Genomic DNA, 23,080 nt, shown 5'->3' with positions numbered 1-23,080 from the left:
TGCAGAATTTTTGGGGTATTTTTTGCTCCGGAAAATTTTTGACATTTCACTCTCAAAAGCGCAATTTTTAGACTTATTTGTTTACAATAGCAGAAAAGAGAAGGGTTTTTTTTGAAAGTTAAAGTCAATTTTGGCATTAAAGGCTCTTTGTTACTCTTTCACAGAAAGTTCTGAACACAAAATTTCAAGTCGGCTTTAGTGATGTTAAAGGAATATGAAAGGTAAGGGAACTCTCTCTCTTCTTCTTCCAATATTTTTCGACATTTAAGTCTCAAAAATATAACTTTAGGCTATCTTTGGTTGCTTTAAGAAAATGAGAAATCAGTAGGGTCTCTCTTTCTCTAGAAAATTTTCAACACATTGAATTTTGAACAGCTTAATTGTAGACTATCATGCAGGGAAAACACCCTAATGTCACTAAATGCAAAGTCAAGTGCCTTTCCTCCAAAAATTCTTTGAAATTCATGTCCTAAAATTGTGACAATAGGTTTTATTTGATAACAATAGGAGAAAGAAGGGCAGGGGTTTAGGGTTTCCTACCGAAATATTTTTTGAAGTTGTGTGAAGTCAATTCTGGGTTGACTTTGTTTGGGGAGGAAAAGTTTGGGGGTTCTCTCCCAGAAATATTTGGAAACTGATGCTTTAAAATGCATTTTTAAGCTCTCTCTGGAGACTTTAGGTGAGAGGAGATATAGGGATATCCCTAGGAGAGTTTGAAAACTAAACTCTTAAAGAGGCGATTTTTAGGGTAACTCAGGTAAAAACGTTCAAGAAATAGTGAAGGTTTGGGAGTCTTATAAATGAATTTCACGCTATTTTTGATGATGTTAGAAGAATCAGAATTTTGCGGCTGCTCCCAGAAACTTTTTGATATTGAAGTTTTAAAAATGCAGTTTCAGATTACATATTGAGACATTGATGCTGCTTGCTCTCATAGGAAATCTTTTAAAATTGAAAGCTTGAAAATGAGATTTTAGATTGTTTGGTGATGTTAGGGGAATGGAGAGTGCTTGAGGGGTCTCTCCGAAATGTTTCGATTTTTAGTCTCTAAAAATGCAATTTTATGCAATTGTTGGTTACGTTAGGGGAAGGGGTGGGAGATTTGGAGCTCTTCCTTTCAAAAACATGTTTAAAAGTCATCTTTGGCAACATTAAACAAGGAAAGGAATTCCAACCAGAAATATTTTGAAAATGAAGTTCCAAAAACACAGTTTTAGGGTATGTTTGGCCAAGTTGAGAGAAGAGATAGAAAAGCGGATCACCTCTGGAAATTTTTGGCTTGGTGATATTAGGGAGAACATTGGGATCAGGACTCTCCCCACAGAAAATTTCCTAAACAAAAGGTCAGAAAGCTCAGTTTTAAGCTTTCTTTGGCTTTCAAAGAAGTCATGACATCAGTGTTTGATCTCTCGATACACTTGAGTTTTCCCCCAAGAGCAAAGGCCCTGATTTGCTCCCCTGAAGATCTGACTTGCTAAGACAAGTTATTTTGGAATATTTTTGTCTAAAGACTTTCTTTGCAGTGATAATTCAAAATTTAAATCATTTACTGTACCAAGAATAGAATGATTAAGGTGTGCCATCAATTACGCAGCCATCTGAGACTGAACCCTCTGACTCATTCAGGATTTTGGGAGGGGAATGTTTCCCCAGTAGTCCTTCCTTGGACCTGCTCCTGCTTGAAATTAGTTCTTACAAAAGGGCAAGTGAGTGACCCAGAAAGAAATAAAAATATGAGGCACACAAATGTACAAAAACGCAATTCATCACACCATCTAGCAATGAAAATATCATTTTGTATTCTTTCCAGGACTTTTAGTTACTGATACTCTATTAATTCATGCTTTTTGAAACAAAATTTCTGCACCAATAGATTGATTTTCATACTGTCTCATTGTAAAAGAAATGAACATTTAAATAAATAAAAGTACACACCTAATGAGTTAAATTCAAAACTCTATAAATAAAAAAAAATATTTTCCTGAGATACCAAAAATATTGGTATTTTACCACAGCCAACGCCGACATTGCAAAGTTGCAAAATATAGCTTGAAATATGGCTATTTGGCATTCCAGTATTGCAATTTCTATTCACTGTATATTGTATTTTATTTTAGGACATGGAATTAGTGTGACTGTATAGAAAATTCTTGCATGGAGAAAAAAAAAGCACTACATTTCTTTTTGCAATCATTACAGAAAGTTATAAAAACCTTGTTTTTAACATGTTTCGCATGACTCACAGGTGGATCACCTACAATAGAGCTGCTGAAAGTCAGTGTGCATACTGGAGGTGTGTGCACTTCATATTATAATTGAAGCTACATGAGAAATTTATCTCACACATTATCTCTCTTTGTCCGGCCCACCTTGAAAGTAAAAATTGTGTCAAGTGACGTATATTCAACAATCAGGCTTAAATAAATAAATTTAAAAAATTTCCCTCCCAAACAATGACGACAGATATTAAAATACTTTTAAGAAATTAAATTGAGAAAGATGGATTTGAAAAGCATAACCATGGAAACACAAAATAAGTTTAAGGAAATAAAATGCAAAAGAAAATGGATAATACTTTCGACCATAGGTCAAGGTAGATCTGGAGAAAAAAACTTTGCTTTTTCCAATGGTGTCAAAACGAAAACTGTGGGACAATTCCTTTGCTTTTGTTTTATAGATTAAATGAAGAAAGTAGTGTCTAAATTTCAGCTAAGCCTAAAAACACTTGAGCTAAAATGCAAATAACTCCTGCTGTAATTAAGTTAGAGCATTGAAACAAATTGCGTAGAACGCCGAAAATTCTACCCATTTCAACGATATGTAATATTAATATGTGCAAGTAATTTTTCACCCCATACTTGGGAGTTTATGTGAAAATTGGGTCGAAATTGGAATAAAAAAGGAATTACTTATCGAATTTTTCGAACTGATCTGCAAACTTTTCCGGTGCTTAAAAGAAAGATACTGAAAATTTCAGCGAAATCATCCGGGTAGTTCTTGAGTTTAGTGCATTCATACAAACAGACGCTTTTTGGAGACTTCATTTTATACTACAGTAAAACCTGTCTACAACGATACTGTTGGAACCTTAAAAAATATTGTTACAGACAGGTTATTGTCATGGACCGTTTAAATTATTTATGCTGACATTTCCCTGGGATCAAGAAAAATATCGTTGTAGACAGGTTTATTGTTACAGACAGTATTGTTATTGACAGGTTTCACTGTATGTAGAGATGTGTATGTAATGGATCAAAAAATCTGTTTACTTGTAAATACTTGATAATACTAAAAATTTTAAGTACCCACTAAAAAGAGGCAACAAAAATTTTTACATTTCCCGCCTATTGGCAAGGCATTTAAATTGTCCAATTTCTATCTTCAGTGGGGGTATTCTAAAAAGCTTTAGTTCTAATTAATTGTTGAGAACACCGATTGCTATCTAACACTGAGAATAAAAATTATAAAGTATATTTGTATAAAGCAAGGTATAAGAAAGAATTTAAAATAAATTTACCAATAAACTACATATTGACTTACAAAGTTCCAGTCATTCCAGACCATGTTCTTTCCGTAAAATAGTGCCTAGCCACTGGTTTAACCCACATCAGAACGACAAACACTGGAGATATGAAACTAAGATGCAGAAGCATTCTAAAATAAAGAGGGTTTTAAAAGCAAACACTGTGTAAAAATCTAAAACAAAAAGGACATTACATAACACTCATATTATGCTCAGAATGAAGAATGTTATTTATGTATTAATCACAGGAGCATGCACGGGGGGGGGGGGGGAGACACCAGTTGGTCCGGGCTTAAGGGCGGACCAGATATTTTAGAGGAGGAATTGAATATATGTACAGAGGTAGGGGAAACCAATATAATTTCTATGCATGTCCCTGGTGTTTATCATACATTATACGTTTTATGCACAACATAACAATATCTAAAGATGTGAAGCACTACAACTATGAATCTATTATAAATGCACACTCAAAGAAATAACAAGACACTTGTCAGTCAAGTATCTTTTAAAGAACAACCATGTGGTGATGTTAGCAGCAGGGCAATTTCACAGTATTTTGTCCAAATGTCGAGTTTGCAACATGACATTTTTTTGCCATTAATATTTAATTTACTGTTTGATTAGCACAAAATTTTATTTGGAGATATTCCTACCAACACATAAACTAAAAATAAAACAATGTGCAGGGAAAAAAAGTGTCATGTTGTGGACTCTACATTGACAAAATACTGTGAAATGGCCCAGCAGCAAATAGTTTAAGATGTGCAGCCAACTTTAGACAAAAATATATAACTACATAAAATTATTGCATTCTAATTCAGAACTTTAATTATATTGTATTACTTTTAATTGAATAATAGTTGATCATAGGAAAAAATATTAAAAACAGTTGAAAGTCATGATAAAATTTATATCAGGCAAAAAAAATTCTTCCCTTTTAAATAAGAGTAGATGAAGAATTTCTTACTCAAAAAGTAACTAGTTAATGTAAGATTTCTCCCAAGGAAACTAAAATGAAAATTTAATGAAAACCTTTTAGTTGTTGAATGGTTTTTTGGCTATTTATTCCCAAAATCTTCAAATCTTTTTCTACACTGTCCAAATACCTTGTAGTTGGTCTCCCTCTTATTCTAGTACCCTCAATCTTGAACATGTTATTAGATACAGAAATAATTTCAAACTATCAAGAGCAATCACTGCATAGAATAGCTACACTTAATCAAAGTCAAAAATTTATACACTTTCTAACAATTTTTCAGCATAAAAAATGCTCAAACAGATATCACCGGCCACTGGTAAAACTCGGAAAAGACCAGTTGGGTGCAGGAAGCAAGCCTTTTTACTATTAAAAAAAAAAAACAATGCAGTATTAAATGGGATTCAAGGAAGTTACAAGAACTCTATGTGAATGCGGTAAGTATTTTTTAAACTAAGGTTGTTGGATCATAATTGCTTCTAGCTGAGTATTAAAAATACTTCAATACATTTAACATTTTGATCATAATTTTTAAAAAAAATCCTTCCTTTCTACTATAACTTAAATTACTTTAAGAGTTCTTACTTCAGGAAGGGTCTTTCAGAGCAATATTTCAGGGCATCTTTATGCATTTTGGCAAATCTCAGACCCGGAAAAGTAAAAAAGCACCCAATCAAGCCACACCACAAAGCAAGACTTAGTTTGAACATCAATTTAGATGCCGGTCCACTGTTAAAATAAAATACCATAATGAAGCATTGAAAATTAAATCAGGCATCAACAAATATCATTATTAAATAGAAATTTATTATTAATATTTTTTAGAGAATATACATTTAACGCTACATTAAAAAGAAACATGTAACGAAATAAATTAACTTCAAACAAGATTTTCATGGTTAGCAAAATCTTAAGAACATGGATCACACTGTTTAAAGTACTCCAAGGAAATACCGGACAGTTAATATAACACTCACACATACAGTCGAACCTCGTTAAACCGCCAACCTTAGTGACGGGCCAAAAGTTGGCGAAACTCGAGGGTGGCGGTTTAACGAGGTTTCCCCCTATCCTTCATAAATGCATGGTATTAAGAAAATATAGTTAAAAATATGTATTTTCCTTCCCAACTGATCTTTGAATCATAACAGAAAATGGATACTAAGAAAATAAATAAACCAAACACAAATATTTAAAAGATAAACTTACCGGCATGAACCAGTTTAATGTTTAAAAAAAATAACTATCTAAAGTGCTTTGTTTTTTTTTTTTGTTGGGTACATAGCTCATCCACATTTTTTTCAAGACGGAGTACATTGTTAATCATTTCTCTGTCAGTTTTTTCATTTTGTTCGAAGTAGAGTCTAAGTTTTTTGACGTAATCCTGTGCTTCTTTCCCGGTGATTTTTGGTTCTGATTCCTCTTCGTCACAATCCAATTCGCTGTGATCTGATACTTCGGGAGCTTTAAAAAAATTAACTATTTCTTCATCTGTCAACACTTCAAATATTGGCTCGTCATGGTCAATGTTTAAAAATTCATCCGCATTCATTTCAAGGCTAAGCACCTCATTCGCTTCTTGAAATGTTTCATTAAAAGCTGTAATTGCAGGGTCTTGAAAAATCTGTTGGTCAACATTTGCATCGGCTCTTATCAATCCGGTATGTTTCCAACAGTTTTTGATTGTGTCCTCACTTACACAGTCCCAGGCTTTTTTTGCAAAGTAAATTGCATCTTTCAACGTAACATCACATTTACGATTTTCATTTATATCCTCCACGGTTTTCTTTACCAAGAACCGTCTGTAATGGGCCTTAAACGATTTGATAATTCCTGCATCCATTGGTTGCAGAATTCCTGTGGTGTTCGGTGGCAAAAATTCTATTCTCACATTAGACAGTTTTTTTAATTTGTGGCATGGTGCATTGTCGAGAATTAACAGCACGTTCCTTTTTTGCATTTTCATCGCGTTGTTAAACACATTCACCCAGTCAGTAAATTCAACTTCATTCATCCACGCCTTTTTATTGAAACGATACTTCACATAGAGTTCCGGACGAAAATTTTTAAAGCAGTGAGGCTTTTTCGCTTTACCGATGACTTCTAATAGTCGTTTGTCACTACCATCAGCATTTGTGCAGTGCACAGTTGTTATCCTGGTTTTCTTCTTCTTCACACCTTTTTCGGCTTTATTTGAAATCGTTTTGGAGGGCATCATCGCAAAGAACAATCCAGATTCGTCCATATTGTAAACATCTTTCAAGTTGTACTCTGCAATAATTTCAGCTAGCTTTGTTTTCCCAGCATTAAGTTTTGCGACATCAACTGTAGCAGTCTCACCGTGACGAGTGTGCAAACACAGGCCATTCCTTTTTTTAAATCGGTCAAGCCAACCGTTACTGTACGAAAAGTTTTCAACGTTCAGTTCTTTGCCAAAAATTTTTGCTTGTTCCTTTATAACTTCATCAGTCACAGCACCGTGATTTTCGTTCACTTGGGTTATCCACATGAGTAGAGCATTTTCCAAATTTTCGTGCTTCCCAGTTTTTATCTTCTTGACTGCATGTAATGATTTCTCTAATCCTAACCACTTTTGTTTCTCCTGCAGAATATCTCCAACGGTTCTTCGACTAACTTTTTTTTCCAGAATATCGGAGAAATGATTGGCAATAGATTGCTGGCTTGCGGCTTGATTTTTTTCCTTAAACTCACAAATTAGAATTTTTTCGTGCACGCTTAAGATAGTTTTCGACATTTTTACACTGCGAAATGAGAGAGCAGGACGTTATAGAACGCTGATACCTAAACAAGAAACAACAGTCGTTTGCAAAACCTGCATAAGATGTCAAAGGTTTAGCCTTACCCCCTCCCTCCCCCAAGCCCCAAACCAGATCCAAGAAGGGGTGGAGAACAGCTGAGTAAAGGCGAAATGTTAAAATGAAGAGTAGAAACGTGGAAGAGCTGATAAGCTCAGGTTAAGAATTCTTGGAGACGTTGAAAACAATGCTCCTTGGGGAACTGAGCTTCGCAGGGGACGGATTAATGGTTAAATGGCCAGAAAGTAAAGGTGGAGAAGAATGTTGACAGAGAGTGAAAGAAAGCTGGACAATTACCTGGTGACTAATCTAGGGAAATTTGTAAAGGGCAACACATTGTGGGCAACAAGAAGAGGCAGGTGCAAGTGATGGCACATGCATGATTTCTGTGTACGTAGTCACGCTCTAGTAAATGGTTTATCTCCTACTTTGAACTGTCTGACATTCTTTGAATAGAGGGCATTGAAAAGTATCCATTGTATAGTCTATCTTCTCTAGTCCTGCTTTCAATATGGCGGTTTAAACAGTTATTTTAACATGCTGAGTATATAGTTTCCGTGGAAAAACAATGGCGGTTGGCGGACAGTGAGGTGGCGGTTTAATGAGGGAATTTGTACTACATTCCAATACGGAATGGGTTTTTTTCAGTCTTTCTTGGCGAACTAAGAGGGTGGCGGTTTTTCGGGGGGCGGTTTAACGAGGTTCGACTGTATGCACAAAGCATGCATCATTACCAATGGATCAGTTGAAGCATTAAATAAAACCAAAAAAAAATAATAATAATAGGGCTTAAATAAAAGAACTATCTAACATGAAGTTATCTATTTCAACCAAAAAGTTAATCTTTGTTTTTACAAAAATATCAAAGAAAAATTTCCACTGGAAAAAATAAATAATACTGCTAAAACTCCAACTGAGAAAAGTCTAATGATAAATGATAATTAATAAAATGCTGACTAGATGCATTTACATTTTCAACTTTAGAGCATTAACTGATTGTATAAACGTAATATCTTTTTCTCTCAATCTCCACTTTTTTCAAAAGCTGCTACAGAGGCATCAGCAAAGTGCATGTAAAAAGTAATAAAACTTTGAGCTACGTACTTTTCCTTTATACTTTTACTTTACTATTACATTCTACTGCATTAGAAAAATTACAGAAAGATGGATACTTATTAAACGATAAGGATGTGGTTTTGCAGAAAGAAGTATGAATAGTACTTCAATTTCCCAAAATTAGAATTCAATTACTAATGCTTTTTAATCAAATTTGTCTCAGAAGTATCTATTTTAAAAATTGCTTCAAAAATGTAAAACAAAAAATCACAACACAAAAATTAAAATAAGTAAATTTCACCTGGAATCAAGGCCTTGATCCTTTAAAAAGTTGTGAGCACTTGCATTGAAGCTCGAATAGGCTAAATAAAAGCAATAGCTTCTTGTAGTAATACAATTGAAAACAATTTTAATTGATATATAGTCGCCCCAGAGTAACAATAAGATATCTAATCCTAGAACTAACACTAAGATATCTTACTGTTGCTCTCAGGCGATGATATATATTATCATGAGTGTTTATGAGAGTGGACTAGGGGTTATATTCCCCAAGACAAATTAGACAACTGATACATTGTTGGATCCAAAACTATAAATACCAAAGAATATTGACACATCATGCTTTATACCACTCAATTAACATTAGCTACACATAGAAGAAATACTTTTCAATAATCAGTGGTGCAAATAGCACTCCCATAACCCCTACTGCACCAGTGGGAGGAGCAAACTAAGTTTGAGAATGCACAATCCAGAAGAAATAGCCCTATGAGTTATAACAGAAATATATTTTTTAAAGTTAACTTTTTCTTGTCCTAAACCCATGGTACTACTAGGCTTCCTGAATGAAATTTCTACTAATACCTTAAATGCATAATTCACACCCCCACCCACTTTTTCTTTCCTTGCATTTAGTATTCTGCCGTGTGTAGGTAAACGGCAGTAATTAATTCGATTTTCATTTTTTTGCATTTTTGAAATCTTTATTACTATAGTTTTATGGTACAAACACTTTTATTTGGCTGCCGTAGATAAAAAAAAAAACTTTTTTTATCAGTGGTAATTAGCAGTAACTGCTTTTTTGGCAACATTTTGCGGGAAGTCGGCAGTATGTACATACTGCTCTTTATCTGCCCACGGAAGAACGAAAACTTTCTCCCGTGGTCTGGTAAACAGCAGTAACTGCTTTTGTCGCTACATTTTGCAGGTAATTGGCAGAATGCACTTACTGCTCTTTACCTGCACACGGAAGAACGAAAACTTTCTCCCGTGGGCAGCAAACGGCAGTAACTGCAAATTTTTTGATTTTCATGAAATTTTTTGCCCATGATCGTTCTGCTGTGGGAGGGTAAATGGCAGTAACTGCATTTTTTTCCATTTTCTTTTCTTTTTGGAATTTTTCAAATCTATGCTTCTTCAGTTTTATGGTGCAAACAGGTTTATTTGGTTAGCGCTAAATAAAAGCATTTTTTTTATCAGTGGTGATTAGCAGTAACTGATATTATCGCTACATTATGCAGGTAATCAGCAGCATGTACTTACTGCTCTATACCTGCCCATAACCATTGTCTGGAGAATGGAACAAAAATGAATAGCCACCAAAATTTGAACCAAGACGCATAAACGGTTTTCGCGATTTCTTTTTAGCTCAACTAAGGGCAAGCAGTAACGCCCCAATGGGAGGTCATTGTGTGACCTCTCAAAAATTTCCTTGATTTGGCAAATTTAGAGAAAATATTGCATTTTTTAAAATGATTCCTAGTCATTAGATGCAGGTATGTGTGCCAGGTCGTATTTTATCTTTCGGCAAAATTTGAGAATTACCGTCTCTCGTCCTTGAGCGAAAGAGATACTTAAAAGGGGGAGATACTTGGGGAAAATAATCATACTTCATTTCAAATAAAGTCGAAGAAAACGTTTTGTAATTTCACAGCCCGCAAACATTTTTAAAAAAAAAAATCTTTGATTCTTCATATCCGTGTTCTAAAAACAATAAAACAAAATTATTTTTTGCTAATGTACAGTTATAGAAGATAACATACGAGTAAACACAAGTAATGCTTGGCAGACCATAAACGTGTTGCAACAGAATGATTATGTTCCATTTGTTTTGTTTTGTCGCAGACGATATTTTTCACAATTAGTAATATATACTGAGCTGTTGCACTTTTAGTAGTTCGATGAGAGTCATTGTTAACACACGAAGCATTTCTTTCGCCTAAATTTTCATGGATATTTATTGCTTTATTGCAAAATGCGGAACATTAAGCAATTTGTCGTAGTTTTAAAAATGCCTAAAGAATCTTCCAGTTGCCAAGTGACAACGTAGGAACATTAAAGAGTTTTCGACAATGCCGTAAGCAATCAAAACATATGCCTTTTTATTTTATTTTTAAATTACATTTCATTTATTGATATTAAATTTATGTCAAGTGTGTACACGGCATTATTTATTTTTTTAAAGTAAAATATATTATTCGCATTGCAATAAATATACTTCGTAATGACATGTCTACTCCGTATTATGTTGAATTTGTAATTATTGGTCATTCAATAGTACATTGTGCAGTTACTGCTGATTACCAGTAAAAGTGCATGAAAATGACTACTGCGAAGTGCAGGTAAACGGCAGTATCTGCTTTAATTAAAATTTTGATTGCAAAATCAAATTGAAACAAACTGCCCAAAAAATACTTCAATACAAACATATAGAATAGCCTAAAATCAAATTTCAATATTTAATTGATATATTTGTGGGAAATCAAAAACGCGTTTCTTCAAATATCTCAGACACTCACTTTTGTAGATACTGCCGTTTACCTGCACACGGCAGTATTCTTCTCAAGTCTTTATGAGGACTGTTTCCCGTTTGATGATAACCAATTATCATGGAGAAAAAATTACAAAAAGAAAATGCAAATGAATAAGAATAAATAGGGAATTCACTGGAATTCAAGTTTCACTTTTCATCAAAAAATTAAATGACGAAAGTTTGATATAAAGATATACAAGGAAGCACATATAAATTGTAAATTTCTTTCTGAAATTTATATGCATATTTTCCTTTTCAGCAATTAATTGAAGCAGGCTTGATGCAGATGGACAGTGCTTGGCCTATGAGAAGCTCTGAATAGAAAACTTAAATGTGAACACTAATTGTATAGTTAAAAATGTATTACATAGTAAATTATGTGACAACAAACACAAATCCATGCAACAAATTAATTCAAAATAATTTCTATGTGTAACAAAACTTTGCTACTAGCAAATTTCTGATTAAGTTTTAGTTATTAAAAAAATTAATTTAAAAACTTGAATAATTCTGAATTTTGTTTAGCATAAAAGATTTTCAGTATTTAATCTTAAATGTTAAGAGTTTCACTATCAAATTATACTAAGTTAATATACTGTGTACATCAAATCAAACACCTCCAGGTTAAAGAGTGTATACTCAATACAAATTTTCTGAAAAACAACCAAAATCATGCTCACTTGTAGTAAATACATTGGTTTTTCAAAGCCGAGGTGTGTGTGGGGGGGGGCAATTGCCCTCTCTCGACTCTCCCACCCCCAAATGACAGGCCTACCTTTAACTATGAGACAAAATGTCCATTTTCCCCAGCGCTCTTTACTGTGAGGTTCTACTGGTATTGAATGTGTTTTAAAATGCTGATAAAGTAGATTTTTCATTAAAAAAACCAAAAGACACTGGAAAACCTAAAAATTACCTGGTTCAAGTCCAAACTCCAGAACATCCTCATCAGCAATCAGTACTACCATTGCAATGAAGAAGAACAAGAACCCTGCAGTTAAACAAAGTGAACGCTCTCCCACAGCTTCCTCTCCTCGGAAATACAGTGCAGTTAGAGAAAGTAATATCTTTCTGAATTAGTTAAAGATAAAATAGGAAAATGCGTTGGAAAACTACCGTAGTGTGACAGAAGATTAGATTTAAGGGGGTATTCTAGTCTAGAAATTAAAAAAAAAAAATTCAGTTTTTTTCATCCTTCTTATTCGCAAAGTTTAGGCCTTTAAGAATAAGTTTCTAAGAGGATTTACGCAAATTCAAATTATTTTTGGAGTTAGAAAATAAACTCTTTTCCTGAAATGAGACTGCAAACTTTAAAAGTGTTTTTCTCGAAACTAGTTTTTTTGATACCGTTGACGAGATATCTCAAGTTCTAATGCACCGATTTATTTGAAATTTGGTAGACTTTCTTAGTACTATCAAAATTGTTTCCACGTAGGGGTTTTTGTAATTTTTGATTTTTATTATTTTTAAAAAAATATCAAAATTCAAAAAAGGAGCCAAAAAATAAACCTTTTTTAATCAAAAAGGCGCCATTTTGTGAAAAAATGTTTATTTTCAAATTGGCTACGTCCAGACAATTCTAGATTCTTGTTTAATAAGAATGAACCTTAACTTTATGTTTCAGATCACCTGGAAGATTGGAATCTTGTCAATCAGGAGACCCCCTTTTTTCCCACTTTGCCAGCCTCCACCAATTTTGATTTTTTTTCCAACTATTATGCATTTTTATACTTTTAAAGTATCAATAAAAACTGATAAAAAATGGATAGTGAAAATAGAGACTAGTTTTTTCTTCTTCTTTTACGCCTGTAAAATCACCTTAAAATCAAGCTTCTAGACTAGAATACCCCCTTAAACTAAAAAAAAGAAAGTTCCCATCAATATTCCCAAATGTGATCCTCAAGGAACCCAGGGGGCTGTTCCAAGACACAAGAGAGTCAATGTGAATGAAAGAAAAATTTCAGGATGCATGAGGTTTAACTTGGGTTCCAAGAGATTTGATAGCATTAAAAAAAGGTTAACACAAAAGCTTTGCCATAATGCCTAATACACATTTTACCAATGCACTTACATAATATTTATATAGTAAGCAAATAGACTACTTAGTTGCGTATTTATTAAATATATTTTATAAACTCATTTAAATAGTACCCATTCACTTTATGATTAGAAATTAGTAAAAAATTGTACATTTGATTAAGCAGCAAAGCTATAGCATGAAAGGATACACCCACAAGCACTCAGAAAATGCTTAAGTAAAAGTTGGTATCAAGCAAACTTTTACTTGGAGTGAAAAGTAATTTGCCCAAATAGTACTTAAAATCATAGGCGGGTGGTGCACCAAAAACAAAAAAAAAGGACGGTCAAAAGACGTGTAGGTGTTAGGGGGAGTGACCCCTGGAAGCTGATTTGAAAGGGTGGGGATTGGGCTACATTACTAGCTTTCAATATTATTGATTTAATAACTTGTAGAAATGTGGAATATGGCATCAAAAATCGAGACGGCTGGTCATTGCAGACTTTCCCCTTGCATTTTAAAGTTCTATTCTTACACACTTGTATATTCTTTACTAATAATAAAAGCTGAAAGTCTGAAGCTCTGTCTATCAGGATCTCTGTGAGGTGCATAGCGCCTAGACTGTATGGCCGATTTTCATGAAATTTGGCACAAAATTAGTTTGTAGCATGGGGGTGTGCACGTTGAAGCGATTTTTCGAAAATTCGATTTTGTTCTTTTTCCATTAAAATTTTAAGAACATTTTCCAGAGTAAAATTATCATAAGATGGACGAGTAAACTACCAAGTTATCATAAAGTGGAACCGTAACGTCGGCAAGCCAATCGGTGAGAAATTCACCATACATTATTTGTAAATATACAGGCAAACCAAAAGATCTTTTAATTTTCTACCACGGGCCGTGCGGGTACCATTAGTATTATATAAATGATAAATTGTAATGCTTTTTTTTATCAGTTCAAAAATTATTCTTGTTCATTTGTTCTCTGTATGAGATACTAAATGAAATTAATAAAATAGTCATAACGTGCTGTATCGAATGATGCATAATGTGGCAAATCTTCCTAATTCACAGAGGGCCACTAAGCACCAAGGAGCAGTAAGTTTGGTCTCTGAGCTAATAAAATCAGTCTGGTTCCCCCCCCCCCTCCGCCAATAAAATGATTAAAGTACTCTGGTTTGGAGCCAGACCCTTAGTTTCCAACCAGGCTGCCATGGCCTCTTGTTGCCCTTAAAGGGAAAAGTTGTAAGCATTTTTCACAAAATGTTTTAAAATTAATACAAGGTTCATACTCTTCCAGACAAAATGAATTTCAGGAGTTTTCAGGAGTCAAAAGCAAAATTTTCATGAGTAATAACACGAGCGGTTTTTACAAGAAAATTAGTTTTAGTAACATTTAATCTACTTTGATGTCAAAATTTAACATTACAACAAACAAAATAACAAAATTTAAAAAACACACTATTGAATCAAAAATAAATGAATAAATAAAAATTGGATTCAAAATATTCAAAAATAACAGGAATTTACAAAATATTAACAAAGTCAATAGATTCAGTATTAACTCTTCTTACAGAGTTTTATTTTGGCACTGAATTTATCAAGGTCTATCTCAACCTTTTTTAGTTATCAAAATTTTCGTTACCTTTGCGCCTTAAAGCATTACTTTTACAGATACAGGAGGAAAGGTTACTGTCCTTTTCTGCTTTTTCTGAGTATTCATCTGAAGACTTATTCAGTTCATAAATGTCAATTTCCAGACACTACCTTTTTTTCCCCCAGATAATTTTGATTTGATCTTCCAATATTTTTCTTTTCCCACTACAAATGAGCTTCTGCTTGTTTTTTTTCTGCTCTTTTAAATATGCAAGGTACTTTTGCCGAGCTCCAGCAACAGATGCCATCAATTCTTAGGTGATGGTTAATTATTCAAATTCACCCACAGATTGTATATGATCATCAATTAGCTGTTAACACTAAATCTAGCACATGCTCTTATTTCATTCTCTACTGGCAGTTACGATCAGTAAACATAATGGGCATGTTCGAACAGAGTAACCGGTCAGTCGGTTCGAACAGTCTTTACGAAAAGCACCGAGTGCTCTGTATAATACGAGAATTTTAATTAGCTGCCAGCGATTCAATATGGTCGCCTAAACGGAGACGACATGGAATTAAAATTAGCGATTGTTAAAGCCTTATTTTGAGAATGATAACGCACTTTTTCTAATAAAAATTATTTTCAGGAGGAGAGGGGGAAAATCAGGAGATTAAAACAAAAATTCAGGAGTTTAAAGGGCCCTTAGAAGAAAAAATTAAATTTCAGGAGTTTTTCAGGATTTTCAGGAGGCGTACGAACCCTGTTAATAGCAACTTGCCAGTGCAAATATGAAGGTACATACATTATTATCTATATGCCCAAACAATGAGGGTTATAAAGAAAATGATAGCAAACAATGAAGTGAATGAAAGCACACAGGAGCCTTCAAAGGAAGCATTATATTCCCCCCCCCCCCCCCTTTTCTCTTCGGAAAACAAAAAAAAATTTTTTTTTGAAAGGCAGAAACTCTAATATATGAAATACCACATGAAAGAAGGGGAAATAGAAAAAAAAATCTTTCATTTTTAATTTAGCATTAACACCATGGGGATTTTTTTTTTTCCTTACAGAAAGCAAAAAATAAAATTTACTTGATTAGCAATGAAAATTATTTCTGAAAATATACATATGAAAAAAATATTAAAATTGGATTTTTGATTACAGAAATACAAAAAAGGATACATTGCAAATCCAATAACAAGAACACACCATAACACACTTAAATTCACTTCATCTTTCACAGGTACCAAATAATAATAAACTTCTGTTAAGATGTATACAATTAGAGCACATAAAGCAAAATCTAATAGCCACTGGTACTCTGAATAATAATGAAGTTGTATCATGTCTTGTGGGTGAACAGCCGTAGCATCAAGCTGCAGCTCAATATTTTTAGGAATCAAAAATTCATCAGAGGTTTCTTCTTTTCTAGAAGAAAAAAAATTCTTAAGAAACAAAATTAACTTCAAGGTTTATTTTAAGCATATTTTGTAAAGAGCACTTTCAGGACTGAGGTTTAACTTTTGGCTTACTGTACAAATGCATAAAACCTTTCTTAACTGGCAAACGTCCAATTAAGACGAGTCTATCTGAAAGAGGGGGAAAAGTAGAAATTTGATGTGAATGTTCCACTTATTTGAATGAGACTCTGCTTAATTTAGAGGCTAACATGCATCTGAAAAACCTGACATCCTTGAAAACTAATAGATGTGTCCATTTCTGCCTGTAAACTGGATATTTATTTTTGCTGCATAAAAAATGTTCTATTCAACATGCAGTTACACCAGACTTAACATGCTTTACTCAGAAAATACAGATATGCTACAAACAAATATTAAAGTATACGTCAGGGCTGTCCAACTGGCAGCCTGCGGGCCGCATACAGCCCGCCAACACATATTATGCGACCCGCATCAATGTTGACATTCCTGCCCTTGTCAAGAAGGCGGATTGGCCTCAGTTTTCTCACTAAAATGTAAGCGAATTGTTTTAAAATCCTTCTGTTTCATTGTTTTATAATTAATAATTCAACTATTAATTGTTATTGTATAAGAGATAAGAGGTTATTGTTCAACTTTTTCAAACTGCGGCCCGCCAGGTGATCAGTGACCGAAATTCTGGCCCGTGGGCTCTTTGCAGTTGGACAGCCCTGGTATAAGTAAAAATACAAGAAGACAATTGGATACATTATACAGCTGCTTAAGCACTCGCTTGGTCCACTGCATGTGTCTGTCCATTATTGGGGTTCAACATTTAACAACCATCTCAGCATTAGCAGATTCACTATTGTCATTGAAAATTCTATCAAAGTTGTGAATTTGATAACTAGAGACCCCTGTGGCAAGAAACGAGCCATCAATTTTGTGTTTGCCATGTAAAAGATGGTGCTTGTATTATATGCATGAAAAAATTTAATTTTCTTTTTCTTGGGACATTGGGATTGTATTTATTTCTTTTGCAGTTTGGAAGAAATAATATTTGAAATCTGAGCCTTTTTTCTGAACAGCCCTGTACATACTACAGAAATTTCATACTGAATAGAAATACATATAAATGCAAACTATACCTATCTTTACTCCTTTTTCCTTTTGGTTTGCCAGAGTTACGTTGTATTCCTGCAACTGATAATAATTCTTCATCTGTTGGATGAAGATATCTAATTAAACTGAAAGAAAAACAAATAACAATGTTATCAATTTACGCAATCAATTTCTATGATGAGAACAAGTAACTAAATCCAATAAATACTCAACTAAAAAAATGCATCGCAAAAGAAAATTTGGACGAGATAAAAAACATTACAAATTTTATAAATACAGCTTATTCTAACTGATTGGACCACGTTGGAAGCGCACTAATTCGACCCTACTAACTGGCTAGTCCGATTAAGCGAACAGGAACTGCATTTCAAGACCAAATTTAATCTACACAATACACTAAAATTCTATTATGATTATTGCGAGAAACACAGCATTGGTGAATATACATTCAAAAGAAATATTTCTATTTATGAAATTTATCCTTTGAAGAAAAGATCAACCTGATATCCATCAAAGAACAATGATGCATATGAATAATACAGTTTTCAAAATCTTCCCAAATTTCAGTGAACAATGTAAGAACTATCCATTGTAACTTGTCGCATTCTTTCGATGGAGAAAATGGACATTTTTTTCTTTTTTGCAACTAAGCTGAAGAAATTTAAAATTTCATTGAACTCTCTTTCTCAAATATTGCAGCAATTTAACGGGGATTTTAACACTACCCCTGAAAATATTGCTAACTTAATGGGAGGTTACAGGAGCCAATAATTTTTAATGTACCAAATTTCAAATTTTCTGAATCACTTTAAATGAACTTGAAGACTGGCCACTAGAGGGCGCCTGTGATGCAGGGAGTGTTATTGCTGCTAATTTGATAAGTGTTTTTTACTATAATTTTTCATTATTACTGTCTAGTTTAAGGTTTTTTTACTTCACTTTATCATGTAATTTAGTTTTATTGTGTTTTGGGGGCTCATTGGGGGCTAACTAAAGTACGTAACTTGCTTTTTTCTTTTCTTCCTTTCGAAGGATTCATTCACTTTTTTTTCTTTCCAGATATTTCCTTTGTCCCCCCCCCCCCCCCCCGGATGTTTTTTGTGCTATATGAATAAATACGTAAGCGCGCTTTTTTTTGCATGATTTTTCTTTTTGTTAGGGAATAAAATTGGAGGTTACATCAAAATAAATAAAGATAGATGAGAAAATTTAGAGATAGATCGAATAGGTAGATAGATATACATTGAGTGTACAAAAAATGTTTCTTTTTTTTTTCGAATTAATACTTTTTTCTTTGCAAAAAAAGATTGTTAATTACTATCAGAGGTAAATTTTCATGGATCTAGAGAAAGAGAAATCTACAGGTTGATGTACAGTGAGAGACAGACAGACCCGTTATTTAAAGCACATCAACGGGGGGTGGGGGGGGCGCCGCTACGATTTGAAAACATAATGCTTTCACATAAAAATGGATGCGATTTTTGTTATTTTACTACTTCTTGGCGTAAAATGGTGAATGACAAGTAAGCCAAACGGCCGCCATAGGCGCCTGCTTGCATATAAATAAAAAATAGATTGTTAATTACTGTCAGAGGTAGATATGCATTGATCGTATAGATAGACAGACAGATAGACAAACGCAGAGGTCGATATAGTAGATAGACATCAAGAAAGAGACATGCCTGTCATTTAAAAAACTTCAACAGGGTGTCAATGCCCCCCCCCCCCACACACCATGACTTTGAAAAAACAATGCTTTCACATAAAAGTGGGGTTAGGGATACCCCTCCTTTAAAAGTATTCCAAACGACGGAACTGGAGATAGGTCTAGAAAATATTTTATTCAAACTACTAATGATATAGATTGATTGATACCGCCACAAAATTTATTTAAGAAGCCGCCGAAGGCGGCAACATTGGTGTAAAAAGGCGAATGATAATATTGATACATAAAAAAAAACATCGATTAATACCGTCGCTAAATTGTTTAAGCAGCCGCCGAAGGCGGCAACCCTGGTGTAAAAAGGCGAATGGCGTAAAAAGGCGGACCAGCTGGTCGCCGAAGGCGGTTAGTAAGCAAATAAAATTAGGCTCATGTAATGGGGTTTGTTTTGGTTATTTAGTAGTTGGTCCAAATAAGTGGCTGTTCCAATTAATTGGTAGTCCAATGAAGCGGATTCCGCTTTATATTCACATTACATTGCATGAAGTCAATAAGAAACAGCTAATTGCTTCAGTGTCATTTCACGGTATTATGGACAATTATGTACAGTTCGTAACATGACTTTTTTTTAGCTATGACTATTTGATTTACTCTTCAATTAGCAATTTTTTTTATTTCCAGTTTGTCCTACCAGAACACAAACTCAAATTAAAATGATGTGCTAACCAAATAGGAAATGAAATAGAGGCATAAAGCATGTCATGCTACTTACCGACTCTATATTTGTCCAAAATATTGTGAAATGGTCCTTCATTTAAACAAATAAATGTATAAGTTAATAAATGAATATGTAATATATTTACCGATGTGATAAGAACCATCTTGCTACTGAAAAATGCGCAGATATTTTATTTAGCACACTAGCCATGACCATAGTCACAACAAGCTGAACACCTAAAATGGCCTGCAAAATAAAAAATAAAATAAATTGTTTTTTATCTTTCATTATTTTTTTTCCTTTCAATTCCCACTATTAGTTCATTATCTCTCTTTTTATACATCTTGTTCAAAACTTGCAACTCAGTTTTCACCTCCACTTCTTGTTATCAAACTCTGAAATTTTTGCATGTGACCTTAGACCTGATGACGATGCATTATTCTATTCTCATATTAATTATTCAATTATAAATTATTATTCTATTCAACTTTCATGAACATTTGTCATAAATCAAATACAAGTGTGAAAAAATGCTCACAAAAATTAGAATTAAAACATGGATTGAAAGCACTGATATTTCAGCATCAGATAAAATTTGTTCCAATGTTCCAAGGTGATTGAAACGTGAATTATAATTGTTTTTAAACAAATTTCATGCAAAAATGTAGGTGAGCGGTCAGTTGAAAATCCATTGTTGATAACAGACTATTGTTGAACAATGCTTTTATTAAAATGAAACTCCACTTTTTAATGCAATATGAATATGATTTCCACACGAGGACAAACTGAACCTAAGGAGGAATATTTTTTTCAAATGCATTACTTTTTCAAAAATTGCTCCATATTTCAATAACGGACACATGGCCAAATTCGAAAAATTTAAGATAGTGGGTGCGACTAATCTGTGAATCAAATTTAATGTTCTTACACAAAAGTGGATATGGTTTATGTTGCTTTACGAAAAAATTTCTTTGCTTGCAACCCTTGAAAAACTCAAAACGACTCGGAATGTTTTTTTTTTGTACTACTAAATATGCAAACACAGTAAAACCCCTCTAATACGAACATTAACGGGACAGATTTCTTTGTCCACAATGGAGGGGTGTCCGCAGGACAGGGATCTAATAATGTTCTTTGCCTTGGAATCAGGGAATTAAAAATTGTCCGCATAAGAGAGGTGTCTGTTAGAAGGGGTTTTACTATATTCGCATCAACATTGTAGATCAGTGGTTCCTAACCTATGAATCTGCAAAGCTAACCCATTGTTTAATTTTATGTGGGGTATCTAAAACCACTCTTTGTGATTTTTCAAAACAATTTAAAAACAGTCAAAAACAATCCCGTAGCAAACCCATAAGATTCAGTCAATCAAATTATTGCTCCATCTAAATCGCCCATTAAAGTTTTCTTTCCTGTATTTTGGTTTTGCAGATACAAGCAATTTGTCCACATGTTACAGTTTTGCAGTCAAATATTAGAAATTAGTTTCTGTAAAATATAAACTTTCTTACATTAAAAAATATCAATCTGGTAATTATGACAGCAAAATCCTCTGGAAAAAAGGTCTGAAAGCAATGGTAGCAGCAAAAGAAGTTAATGATGTTGAGGGTCCAGGCTCTGTGAATGAGAACACTGCACAAAACTGGTTTAAGCATTTCAAGGAAGGTGATAGGACTTTTGAAGAGAAACCGAGGTCTGGACAGCCATCTGTTGTCCATAACAAAGTTTTGCTGGAAGCTTTCTAACCATAGGCGGATTTAAGACTGAGTTCCTGGGGGGGCAGGATTTTTTTTTAGCAACATTTTTATCGCCCCCCACTCCCATGTTTTTGTCTGTTTCCTGTAATGCATAATTTCATGCTTTATTTTTTTGTGTGTCGTTTTCATTAATGTGTGTTTTCATGCTGTCCTTTTTGAATTGACCTTAAGAGAGGGAGCTGGTATCAAGAGAGTGACGCAAGGCTCTCTTTTAAGTGTGAAATAGAATATCTCCAATTTTAGGGGGCCAGGTTTCTTCCCCGGAGGAAATTTTGTAAAATGGATATAAATTTCTGCATTTTGAAGCCTTATAAAGGTTAATTGGATAGACATAGAAATTCATAACTAGATTATACAGTTGTACAGTATTGTTCTAACTTTGTAAGAAACAGCCATTTTAAGTTTGAAAGAAAAAATAAACTATAGATTTCCCATTACAACAGCCTTTTTTAATTATAAGTAGTGCAGAAAATGAAAAGGAATAGATGTAGTGTATCATTTTTTCTCTGGCTAAACAGATTAACAATATGCAGTAGAAGTAATTTAGCCCACTTTGCTTAGGATTTTCAAAGACTTATCTAATTATTTTCAAGGACTCTAGAATAAATAAAATTAATTAACGCATTTCATTTGTGCTTTCCAGTCTCTGATATTTTAGTACTTGATTGTAAATTTTTACAACCCTATTCTGACTTTGTGAGAAATAGCTATTTTAAATTTAAAAGAAAAAGGAAACCATAGATTTCACATGACAACAACTTTTCTTCAGTTGTAAGTGGGGCAGAAATAGAAGTTTCCGTGATTTTTTTCCGTGCTAAACAGATGGACAATATACAAATACAAATGTGACGACCAGCAACAGGCTCTGGGCCCAGCTAGGCTGGTCCTAGTCAATTAATTAGTCCCCAATGAAGATCAATGGCCCTCTTAAAGCTATCCACTCCCTTGCTCATTACCGCCTCTTCCGGTAAGCTATTCCAAGTGCCCACGACCCGGCTAAAGTAATAGTTTTTCCTGATTTCCAAGTTAGCCTGAGATTTAAATAGCTTAAAACAATGACCCCTTGTCCTGCTTTCCCCGCAAAAATTTAATCCATTTACATCTTTCATTTTGATAAATTTAAATAACTGAATCATGTCCCCTCTGACTCTCCTTTGCTCCAGGCTATACATGTTAAGCCTATTAAGTCTGGTATCATAATCTAAATCTGAGAGTCCCTTTACTAATTTAGTTACCCTTCTTTGAACCCTTTCCAATACAAAAATATCTTTCTTCAGATAAGGCGACCAAAACTGAACAGCATACTCCAAATGAGGCCTTACTAAACTCCTAAATAAAGGCAGAAGAACTTTTTTAGATTTGTTTGAAATAGATCTATTGATGAACCCAAGCATTTTGTTGGCTTTGTTACTAGCAATACTGCACTGTTGACTAAACTTGAAGTCCTGATTTATAAAGACACCCAGATCCATAACATTTTCTGCCTGATTTATGACTGAACCCTGTAAACGATATCTCATACGCTTATTTCCATGACCTAAGTGTAGCACTTGACATTTCCCTACATTAACTGCCATACCCCATTTATCTGCCCACTTA

General features: G+C 33.8%; 1 protein-coding gene across 1 annotated transcript in view; it reads right to left on the bottom strand.

Moving 5' to 3' along the window:
* LOC129221916 (transmembrane protein 161B-like) overlaps positions 1-23,080 on the bottom strand; it is a 49,286-nt gene that overhangs the window by 10,245 nt on the left and 15,961 nt on the right. Inside the window, exons 2-8 of the mRNA XM_054856293.1 lie at positions 19,870-19,970; positions 17,370-17,468; positions 15,986-16,231; positions 12,103-12,257; positions 8,676-8,736; positions 5,088-5,231; positions 3,541-3,654 (exon numbers count right to left, since the gene is read on the bottom strand). Coding sequence (XP_054712268.1) covers positions 3,541-3,654; positions 5,088-5,231; positions 8,676-8,736; positions 12,103-12,257; positions 15,986-16,231; positions 17,370-17,468; positions 19,870-19,970 — 920 coding nt within the window. The remainder of the gene's footprint in view (positions 1-3,540; positions 3,655-5,087; positions 5,232-8,675; positions 8,737-12,102; positions 12,258-15,985; positions 16,232-17,369; positions 17,469-19,869; positions 19,971-23,080) is intronic.

Source organism: Uloborus diversus, chromosome 5 (genome assembly GCF_026930045.1).
Source record: "Uloborus diversus isolate 005 chromosome 5, Udiv.v.3.1, whole genome shotgun sequence".
NCBI classification, from domain to species: Eukaryota; Metazoa; Arthropoda; class Arachnida; order Araneae; family Uloboridae; genus Uloborus; species Uloborus diversus.
This window is presented reverse-complemented; position numbering and strand designations above follow the sequence as displayed.